The sequence below is a fragment of the Watersipora subatra genome, chromosome 8 (genome assembly GCF_963576615.1).
Source record: "Watersipora subatra chromosome 8, tzWatSuba1.1, whole genome shotgun sequence".
Taxonomy (NCBI): Eukaryota; Metazoa; Bryozoa; class Gymnolaemata; order Cheilostomatida; family Watersiporidae; genus Watersipora; species Watersipora subatra.
Genome location: NC_088715.1, coordinates 64,906,646 through 64,918,729, shown reverse-complemented (window position 1 = coordinate 64,918,729; position 12,084 = coordinate 64,906,646). Strand labels below are relative to the sequence as shown.

The 12,084-nt window shown below is 38.3% G+C and overlaps 1 protein-coding gene across 1 annotated transcript; it reads right to left on the bottom strand.

Annotated features, from left to right (window-relative positions):
- Positions 1-688: 688 nt before the first annotated feature.
- Positions 689-4,276, bottom strand: LOC137402856 (complement factor H-like). Its single transcript, XM_068089365.1, has 7 exons — positions 3,958-4,276; positions 2,491-2,661; positions 2,201-2,392; positions 1,604-1,765; positions 1,251-1,421; positions 932-1,126; positions 689-702 (listed from the first exon to the last, which is right to left on the bottom strand). Exons 1-7 carry the CDS (start codon positions 4,274-4,276, stop codon positions 689-691), a joined length of 1,224 nt encoding a protein of 407 aa, XP_067945466.1.
- Positions 4,277-12,084: the final 7,808 nt, after the last annotated feature.

Here is a 12,084-nt window from a genome sequence, read left to right as displayed (position 1 = left end):
CCACTTCAGCGTTACTGAGAGTTAGTAGGCTATTCCATAAACTTTAGTAATATTGATAAATCATCCGACTAGGACATGCTCATGATTTTTTTGAAAATGGCTGAAAAAGTGTTCGTTATCATTCTGCAACACATTTGTGGTATTTTTCAGGCATCATGTGATGTAAAATCTTATGGTGATTAATTTGGTAATAACTTATTTTTATAGAACATCTGGTTCAAACGTTACATCCACTTATGAGGTTTGTCAAATATTAGGTTTTACCAAATACAAAATTATGCAACGATAAATAAAGTTGGTAGTGAAAGAGTTAATTATTCATATACTTAATGCTCATCACTCATTACGATCTCTCACAGAGCACGAGTGTGCTGAGTGTACTAGCTACTATAGTTATTGATGATCTTATGCAACGTGAGAGATCATAATGAGTAATTAGTATATGCATAACTAATTTATTCATGCATAATTAATAATGTGGCAGTTAAGGCTTCATCCTTTAAATTGCTCGACCTGTTCAATTCTCGTGTGAGGCAACTTTTTTTACACGTTTAGCATGACTTGAAAACGTGACACTGCTCTGATTATAGAATAGATTAATAACTTAACAGAAAAAACTAACTGGATAAACCTTAGGAAATAAACCCTGAAAGATAAACCCTAGCAAATAAACCCTAGCAGATAAACCCTAGAAGATAAACCCTAAAAGATAAAGCCTTTTCAGATAAATAGTAGAAAATACACTCTAGCAGATAAACCATGGCAGGTAAAAAATAGCAGATAAACCTTATATACATTGGAACAAATACTACTAACCTAAAAATATCTTTTTGATAATAAAGTAAAAAAAATAGAATTTGATTCGAAAAATTTGCTATACTACAGAAATTAAATACTCCTGTCAGTTGCCAAATGAAAATCACTTTTTTACCTTTGACTTTCAGTAAACTCTGAGTGCAGTTGAGAAGACGACTCCACTCTCCATTCGACTGACATATTATGTATGTTGGATCATCAGTGGTGTAACCAGGTAGACATTGGTAAGTAGCTGTCTGGCCATACTGTGTTCCAGTCATAAAAACCAACCCAGCATTGTCCAGTGTTGGAGGTACTCCACAAGCCACTTCTATAATGTAAGTGATTGCAGGAGCTTGAACTGGCTAGACCTTGAAACACTCACGCAGCCTGAGTTGAGACAATCAGGATGAGAAATTAATTTGAAAATACATGTTGATTATTGCTTCAGTTACCTTCACAATCAGGGTGTACAGTCCAATATCCTGTCTCTTGACATAATACAGTATCATCTCCAGTCATTTCATACCCGACATCACATTCATATCTAACTGTATCATTATACGACTGTCCAGATACTTGTCTCTTAGAGTTGTCCACTACCGGTGGCGGTCCACAGTTTACTTCTGCAACAAACAGTGCAGTCTTTGTTACATGTAAAACAACTTGAAGCTGAAACATAAGAATTAGCATAATAAATAAGACATGTGTGTATAAGGGACATATATGCAGTAAAACATGCTACACATTGTTCTACTGCTATAAGAGTGCATAGATGATAGAGGAGCATGTATATATGATCTCTTACTGTGACACTGGGGTAGGGTTGACCATTCCTGGTTAGATTGACACTCTATAACAGATTCTCCTGTCATTTTATAGCCTGATATACACGTATATTTAGCTTCTGTACCAGTAGCAAGTAGGACATTACCATTTTCTACCTGTGGTGCAACATCACAATCTATTTCTAAAAATATAAACGTGAGATAATCTCTGTATAAGATTTTCAAAGAACAATTTATGATGATGAAATAGATGCGTAAGGTCAGTAAACATGGATGGTTTTATTGAATGTGTGAAGTACATTTGTGAAAGTATTTCGATGAATGAGGTTGCATGAAAGTGTAAACAGAAGCCATCGTATTCAACTACATCCCATTTGAGCCGTTTTGGAAAGGTATTACAACCTACGACGTTTTTGCGATGACTGCGATTAATTGTTCATTTTTGAGCTTTTAAGAGCTTGTAATCACATTTCTACATATTTTGCACTTACAACCCAGCAGAGTAAGACATGATGAACCTTTTGACACCAAATAACTGTAATGTGAATTTTGTTGCAAGTCAACCTTTAATTATATTTCAATTCCTTTATATATGTTTAAGACAAACTTCCATTTACCTTCTACTATTGAACTTAAGGTACAATTGGGAGCACGACTCCACTCTCCATTCAGCTGACATGTTATGTATGTTGGATCATCAGTGGTATAACCAGGTAGACATTGGTAGGTAACTGTTTGTCCAAATTGTGTTCCAGTCATAGAAACCAGACCGGCATTGTCTGGAGTAGGAGGCATTTCACAGGTAATAACTACAACGATTACATGAAGTGTTGTTTTAACTTGTAACACATTAAAATAGGGAACAAGTTTATTCTTTTACAAATCTCATTTGATCTGTAGAACTTACCATCACACTCTGGTGAAACAGTCCAATGTCCATTTGTCTCACAGTAAATGAATTCATCTCCAACCATCAGGTAACCTGTATGACAACGGTACTTCGTTCTATCATTAAGGTAGTGACCATAGACACGCCTGACTCCATTCTGAATCTGTGGTGGATTTCCACACCGTATTCCTGAAACAATACATAAGTTATGGGACACAAATAATTCAATATGGGTAGTTTGATGTTGCTTTATTTGGAGTTATCAGTCAGTTTTTCTTTTTACCCAGCATGCTTTGCTTTAGCATCTTTGCTGTTCCATGCGGACTACAAGCAGTCCAATTAGGGTAATTCATCATATCTAGTCATACAACTCACCTATGATTCACCAAACTGTACAAAATTACTTGTAAGCGGTGAAGTTTTTAGAAATAAGACACATGCAGAACAATGTTTAACTTACTTTGACACGTAGGAGGAGTTGACTACTGTTGGTTAGTTTGGCAGTCTATAGCAGATTCTCCTGTCATCTCATAGCCTGGGAGACATGCATATATAGCTTGAGATCCTACCTTTGTGCCATGAGAAAGGGTGAAGTTTTCTGCATTTTCTATTGTAGGAGGATCGTCACAGGTCAGTACTATAACAGTAATCATGTGATACTTGTTAAAATGTTATATAAAAATGTCATAATCCAACCAATAAAAATGGAGTTGTGGGGTCTGTAGTTATGTTATACAGAGCTCCATTGTTTCAGAATACCATTCATAAGATATTTTTATGTCCTTTCGATTTCATAATGAGCTACTGACAACTGTTCTTACATACAGTCGCTCATTAGTGATGTAATTCTTTGTTAACAGTTTTGAAAAAGTTCCACAATAATAAGTTACTTACAACCATTTCAAACTATAATTTAAAAATGAACCTACACAATATTTTTGTTGGTCTGATCCAAAGCTACTGTTATTTTTTTAATTTGCGATTTTTTTATGTTTGATGCGATCTGACTGACAAGATGTTTAAAGAGTAAAATCACCAAAACTTGGTTTAAAGGCTCAAAGCAAGCGAAAGTGGGATCCTGTCTTTATGTGCAAAGAAACCGACAAAATAGAGACGTGTTCCGCTGCGACAAACACAAAAGCCAATATCAATAATGAGAGAGACGAGCAACAGCGCAACTAGCAACGTCCTTTCATCCCGTATTTCTCTTCTGAGTGTTATATCTATGATTAAATTATGTCGATTTTAGTCTTGAAACATCCTGGCAGTCAAATCACCTCAAACAACACGAACAGTCACAAATGATAGAAAAATACCGATACTTTCTGGTAAAATCTACTAAATTTTGTATACATTCATTTTTAAGAAGTACTTAATAAGAGACAAGTGTCAATGACAGATAATTATTACCTCTGGTTTTTACAGTAAGTACTGCACCTGCGCAGTACTCACTGTAAAAACCATACTGTAATAGTAAGTCTGTACCTGCGCAGGCTAGTAGTAACTCCACATAAGCCAAAGGTACCGAGCTGCTCTCCTCTACCTGCTCCCACGTGCTACTGCTGACGTAATGCTCAGTATGAATAACCTCTTTCTTTGGCTCCTTCTCAGTCCGTAGTTTGGCCAACTTAATCTGCTGCTTCTCTAGAGATGGCTGCTTGGGGGCTGGTGAACAAACGTACTCAGTCTCTGTTACGCATAAGACTCGAGCCGACTCGGGCAACTCGGCTCGCTCCACCTCTTTCACCCAGTTGAGGCGTTCGTGAATTTCTAAGGGTGTCTCGGTTCGTGAACTTACAGGCATTTACTTAAAAAGCATGATGAAAGTTAGTATCATCTGATCAATTGCCATTGAGTGTCAACCAGGTGTGTCTCGATTCGATCATCTCTGTCATTAACATATTGGCCGAGAAGATAATCCGGTCAGATCACTCCTTTGAGTTGCCAGAAAACTCGGCTGTACTCTCTGAGGCAGCTAGGCCTATGCTCTGATGTACAGACTCAAACATTTCTTCTTGGCCTTGTAAGTCTGCTACCAACTCTTCTTCTCCTGTCTCTACAGGCTCCAACAAGCTCAACATCTCAACTAAGAAGTGGAGAGTCTCACCTGAATTTGCCATAGTTGTGTTGACAAAAGTGTTTTGAAAAGATTGGAAAGTGGTGTCTGCAGTAATATTGATGTGCCTTCGTGAGCTGACTGATTCACTGGAATGTGCAGAGACAAAATATATTTTGTCACCAATCCCCAGCTCCCTGCTCACTTTGGCTTTTGCATCACTATGGTTAGCAATCACCATGGTTAACCAACCGCTCTTACTCTCTATGCCAGTCTGGGGGCCGAGTGCCCCAGGCTGACCGAGGCCGATGCTGGGTGACCTTAGAAGCCTTTTCCTCTGGGCTAAGAAACCGGGCTTGCGAGTGACTGGCAGGTCGGGCTGGTTCTCCCATAATTTCAAGCACTTGTCGCTCCTGCTGCTTCCCATGCCCTTGCCTCCTTCGAAACTCTCGCAGTCGGTCTTCCAGCTCCTTGCTGAAAGCAGGGTAGGTGTAAGCCTCTGACCTTAGCTTTGCCGACTCTAACTGTTCCTTCTGCCTCTTGGCCCTTTCTCTTCAAGTTGGGCTTTCTTCATGGTTCTATGGTAGTTGGTGCTTGTCTGAGATCTTCCAGGCTGGCACGGAAGGGTTTTAGTCGGCTCTCACTCTGCACTGAAGACTGGCCCTCTCGCTCTATCAGGCAAGTATGGTTTAGCCATACCTTTATAACCTAGAAAAGTCCAACAAACTTGGCTCGTAGCTTGAGGTTGTCTCCTTATCCTCTCCTGTTATTTAGGATTCAGACCCAGTCCCTCGGTGCATATATTGAAGGCTCCTCTTGATTTTATTGCTGGATAGCCATCCGTTTTTTTGAAGGATTGTGTGTGCTTATTTTAGCCTTTTTAATGTCTCTACCACGTACTCATGTGAGGGCTAGGCCTTGAGAGTGGTGAGTTGAGTTTTAACTGGTCAAGAAGTCTCAACTCTCAGCTAAGCATTAGCAGGTTAGCCGTTTCTCCAGTGACTAAGTGTGATGTGCCATAAGACACTCGCATCAGCTGAAGGAGCATCCTTTCCTATTCCTCCTGACCCCAGGTCAATAGCAGCGCTTGCAGAGAGTGGTCCAGATGTTGATTAATACATTTGACCACACCGTTGTCTTGGGGTGATAGAGTGGAGTGTGAGTCTTTTCCCCTCGCCAGTGTTGAGACAGCTGTGCAACTGTGCAACCTGGTCAGTATGGGTCTGCTCTGGTAACCTTATGTAACAGAAAACTCGTTCCTCCAACTCCTTCGCTGCCATTAGAGCCTTGGCCTCTAAGAAGGCTAGGGCATCCTGCCATGTATTAAAAGAATTCACTTATTCCCTCTCAAAGTTTCCGGCATTGGTTTCACCAGGTCCATGGCCACCTTCTGCCAGGAGCGCCTTGCATAGGGTCTATGCTTGCCACCGGCGGTATTGGTATCACCGTATTTTACCACCTGACAGACCTTGCAGAGTTTGATCAGTCTTCTCACCATGGCTGTCAGTTCTGACCAGTACCAAGTCAGTCGCAGTCGGCTGATCGAACTACCTACACCAGAGAGAGAGAGCAAGGGTGTGAGTCTGCCAGACGGTCGTTTCTCTGATGGCCGGTGAACATACCGAGCACCACCGGAACTGGCCATGAGAAGAAGTCTGGGTCTCCAGTACTGTGTTGTATCGTAGCCTGGAAATCGGATAAAGGTTATGTGGCTGGCGGAATTTTTGGTCTCTGAGCTCTAGCTGCTCCTGAGCCAACTCCTCTGCCCCCTCAACAGCGTGGTACAAGGTGGCCACCAGTCCCTGGCCAGTGGCTTGCATCTGCACCACCTCCTTTTAGGTGGTTTCTCGAGTTTTTACTTGTGTCGTGCTGCGGAGTCCCAGGGTGGCCTTAGTCGATCCTGAGTTGGCCCCCCAACTGCCATTGTAGTGAACAGGCTCATTTGACCAACCATCTCGTGCGTGTTCCTGGCAACTCCTTACACAGTGAACAGGCTTTCCTCGGGTCTTTCCGAAAGGCGCTGGCTCTTCAGAGCAAGTTTTTGGCGAGTGAGTCTTCTTTTTTTAGCTTGATGAGCTCAAACTGCTGGCAGTTTTCACAGGTCTAGTGGCTGAGTCTATCGGCGTTCCCATGACAAAGACCGGCTTGGTGTTCGAGTGTGAACTGGAATTCGGTCAGGATCTCCAACCATCTAGCCACTTAATTAGAGAGTTCCTTTTGTTGTCACAGCCATTCAGAGAAACATGATCTGTATGCAGGAAGAGTTGCATGCCATATAGGCATGGCCGAAAGTGTTTCACAGCCTTTACTATGGCGAGCAGGCCTCCTCCACGTCATGCAGTAATTTCTCTCCGCGGTAGTCAGTGTCTTACTTAAAAAGGCTATCACCCTTTTGGCTCTTTTCTGTACTTTGGAAGGTATCGCTTCCACTCTGCAACCGCTGACATCCATATCCGGAATATACAGTCGGCTTGGATCCAGGTATCCAAGTACAAGAGCCTAGTAGAGGTGCCCCTTCACTTTGTCAAATGCTGCCTGTTCATCCTTGCCCAACATCCACTCTTCAGCTTTGCTCATATGTTGGTTCAGAGGCTAAGGTGCCGAAGTAGAGAATGTATTATCTATAACAACCTACTGTTCTCAAGAAGTCATGCAGCTCCCAGAGGCTGTGGAGCTCCGACCACATAAAATTGCTTTTAGCAATACAATAAACCCACTACTTGCTCAATTAGATTTTAATTCCTTTACATATGTTTAAGATAGACTTTCATTTACCTTCTACTATTGGAATCAAGGTACAATTGAGAGCATGACTCCACTCTCCATTCAGTTGACATGTTATGTATGTTGGATCATCAGTGGTGTAACCAGGTAGACACTGGTAGGTAGCTGTCTGTCCAAATTGTGTTCCAGTCATAGAAACCAGACCAGCATTGTCTGGAGTAGGAGGCATTTCACAGGTAATTGCTGTAACGATTACATCGAGTGTTGCTTCAAATTGTAATACATCAAAATAGGGAACAAGTTCATTTTTATACGAATCTAAAAATACTCAAAATCTCAAAGCACCTCAAACAATAAAAGCAATCAAAAATCATAAAAAACATTAGTACTTTCTGATGAAATTAACTCAATTCTGTGTGAGGTCATTTCCACGTCACACTTAATGTGAAACAAGTGTCAATGACGGATAATTATTGTCTCCGATCCTTACAATAAGTAGGGCGCCTTTTTATAGCCCATATCATGAGTTTATAAACTTCATATATATATCTTAGCGATATTGTTATCTGAAAGCTAGATTAAAGAATTGGAAAAATAATCCTAGCATTACATTTAACAGTATGTATTGTTTGTTTAATGTTTTCACATACACATTGCTCATTCATAATGGTGGTTTTAGATTATTTTTGTCTTTTCGCATTTCTTACCAAGGTTGATTACATTCTGTAAATGTTTCAGTGATAGAACAGTCATTATGTAATTGAGAGAAAAGAGCCAAACCAATATTGAACTGTAAAACTAAATCTAAAAATTATTTTGAGCCAACTTAAAAAAGGCATGTGAAATCGCACTTCACATACCTTCACAATCAGGGTGTACAGTCCAATATCCTGTCTCTTGACATACTATAGTGTCATCTCCAATCATCTCATATCCAACATCACATTCATATCTAACTGTATCATTATATGAGTGTCCAGATACTTGTCTCTTAGAGTTGTCTACTACCGGTGGAGGTCCACAGTTTACTTCTATAAAAACAGTACTGCTGACACTTCTGAAGACCCAGTTAGAGTACCAACTAAGTTTGATGTTGCTGTATGTGAAAAGCCCAAAGCTGAAACTAACATTTGGTGTAATAGATAAAACACGGGTGTATAAAGAGCATACAATTTTTTTTATTGTGATGTAGAATATGATGGCTTTTCCACCCTTGCCATTTCACATTTTTTGCCATATACTACCAACAAAAATTTATCTCAAAATTCGATTTTGGCAGTTGGTGAGCTGATTACATTGGAATAACAAAAATGCCGGTTTGCTATTCCACGAGATTTCTCCCACGACACTTAAAAGAGATACGATGCTTGCTATCTCTCAATTCAGCATTTTTCGTTATTATTTATAGTGAAAATGAAACTAAAACAGATAGGGGACAAAGTTTTAGCTGTTGTGCAAATTTAGGAAAATACAAACTAAAACTTAGCTTCAAGTATGTGTTTAGTAAGCTTAATTATATTATAAATATATATTATAAACGCTAAATTCATTCAAGTTGACTTCAGCATTTATAATACGCATGTCTCAAAGGTAAGAACTCTCTACTGTATGTACTGCATATATTACATTGTAATGTTATATTTTCTTGCAGATCATAACCACTAAATACACAAGCTACAATAAAGTTACTGTAGGTAACTATGGTTACTAAGGTTAACATATTATTTTCTTACTAATTTTTAATAAGTTTGCATATAAAATTTTGATGATCTTTATCAAGATGTGTTTACGTTAGATAATTACTGTGGGTTTATATACCCCTCTATACAACATTTCATCCTATGATGCCAACACTGGAATGAATTAAAATTGTATGGCAAGGGTCCACAAGTGTATTAATTAATATTGCCTTTTGCATTTTTTTTCATTTTCTTAAAAACTAATTTTTTGCCATTACATCCAACCTTTTGATTTGTAATTTTCAAATGTGCCCCTGTACTATTATTTCCAGTTTCAGCAATTCTGTAAAAGCTAAATGCTTTTCATATAGACAATCAAATCCTCTGTAGTAGAAATTGCGGTTATAATGCCTCTTTGTTCAGTCAGACAAAATATCAGACAAGGAAAGTCCGATTTTTCATATTTATGTTTGTACCAGTATTAACCTTTACCATTACCTTCCATCAAAACTTTGAATACAATGAACTTTCGCTGCATCAGTGACCTTTGAATACAATGAACTTTCGCTGCATCAGTGACCTTTGAATACAATGAACTTTCGCTGCATCAGTGACCTTTGAATACAATGAACTTTTGCTGCATCAGTGACCTTTGAACACAATGAACTTTCGCTGCATCAGTGACCTTTGAATACAATGAACTTTCGCTGCATCAGTGACCTTTGAATACAATGAACTTTCGCTGCATCAGTGACCTTTGAATACAATGAACTTTCGCTGCATCAGTGACCTTTGAATACAATGAACTTTCGCTGCATCAGTGACCTTTGAATACAATGAACTTTCGCTGCATCAGTGACCTTTGAATACAATGAACTTTCGCTGCATCAGTGACCTTTGAATACAATGAACTTTTGCTGCATCAGTGACCTTTGAATACAATGAACTTTCGCTGCATCAGTGACCTTTGAATACAATGAACTTTCGCTGCATCAGTGACCTTTTTTCATACATACGTTTGTATGCACTCATTGTTTTTTTTTCTTAATTTATTTAAGCCATACAAAACTGTTTTCTCATTCGAAGTTCGAAAGGTAGGATGTTAAATAATTTATAATTTATGATAAAATAAGATTTTCCGGGCAAAAACCTTTTTACTGCGCGTGCAACGCCAGGCATTCACCTAGTGAGGTATAAATGCAATAAGACATGCTACATTTTTGTTTCATTGTTGAAAAAGCTGTATAGATGATTGAGGAACAGATAAATATAGATAAACATAAAATTGACGGATATATGTCTCTGTACAGGATTTTGAAAGAAATATTAACTTGAACTTTTAATTTTAAACATGTGCCCTTTCAATGTTGTCTGGAGCTAACTAGCTAAAATATGTTTGATAATGGATTTACTATTGGGTGGGCACTAACAAACCTGCACACACAATTGCTTCTAGCAATACAATAAACTAATCACTTGCTTAATTCGATTTCAACTCCTTTATATATGTTTAAGACAGAGTTTCATTTACCTTCTAATATTGGACTCAAGGTACAGTTGGGAGCACGACTCCACTCTCCATTCAGTTGACATGTTATGTATGTTGGATCATCAGTGGTATAACCAGGTAGACACTGGTAGGTAGCTGTCTGTCCAAATTGTGCTCCAGTCATAGAAACCAGACCGGCATTGTCTGGAGTAGGAGGCATTCCACACGTTATCACTGCAACGATTACATCGAGCAATGCTTTAAATTGTAATACATCAAATTAGGGAACAAATTCATTTTTCTATGAATCTCAAAACACTCTACATCTCAAATTACTTCAAACAATAAAAACAATCACAAATCATTTAAAAATCAAAATAATCTCTGATAAAATCTATTAAATTTCGTATAAGTTCGTTTTTAAGGAGCACTTAATGTGAGACAAGTGTTAATAACAGATAATTATTGCTTTTGGTGCTTACGGTAAGCTTATGGCCCACAGCATAAGTTTATAAACTTCATATATATATACATGTATCTTAGCATTATAGCTATCTGAAAATTAGATAACAAAATTGGAAAACTAATCCTAGCATTACATTGAACAAAATGTATTTTTTGTTAAATGTTTTCACATACACACTGCTCATTTATAATGGTGGTTTGTATTTTGTCTTTCTACCTTTTTTTATCAAGGCTGATTATTTTCTGTGAATTTATCAATTGTAAAACAGTCATTATATAATTGATAAAAAGAGCCAAACCAATATTGAACTTTAAACTGAAACTAAAAAGATATTTTGAGGCAATTAAAAAAAGGTGCGTTAAATCACACCTCACATACCTTCACAATCAGGATGTACAGTCCAATATCCTGTTTCTTGACATACTATAGTATCATATCCAATCATTTCATATCCAACATCACATTCATATCTGACTGTATCATTATATGAGTGTTCAGATACTTGTCTCTTAGAGTTGTCTACTACCGGTGGAGGTCCACAGTTTACTTCTGCAACAAACAGTGCAGCTGACACTCCTGAAGACACACTTAGAGTACCAATTAAGTTTGCTGTCGCTGTATGTGAAAAACTCAAAGCTGAAATATTCGAATCAGTGTAATAAATATTAAGTGTTTATATAAGGAGTATACATGTAGTAAGACATGCTACACTTTTTCTACTGCTATAAGAATGCATAGCTGATTGAGAAGCATATATGTATGATCTCTTACTGTGACACTGGGGTAGAGCTGACCACTCCTGGTTAGATAGACACTCAATAACAGGTTCTCCTGTCATTTCATAACCTGATATACATGTATATCTAGCTTCTGTACCGGTAGCAAGTAAGACATTGCTATTTTCTATCTGCGGTGCAACACCACAATCTATTTCTAGAAACATAAATACAACATGTCTCTGTATCGGATTTTAAAGGGAATATTCATTAAACTTAATTTTAAACACCTGCCCTTTCAATGCTGTCAAAAGCTAACTAGCTAAAATATGTTTGATAGTGGATTGATACTGTGCCACTAGAACAATGTTGACCACTACTAGTCAGTTAGACAAGCTATAACAGTTTCTCCTGCCATCTCATAGCCATGTATGGCTATAAACTGGCAGGTAGACCCGCCATAAATGGTACATTGCTAAGAA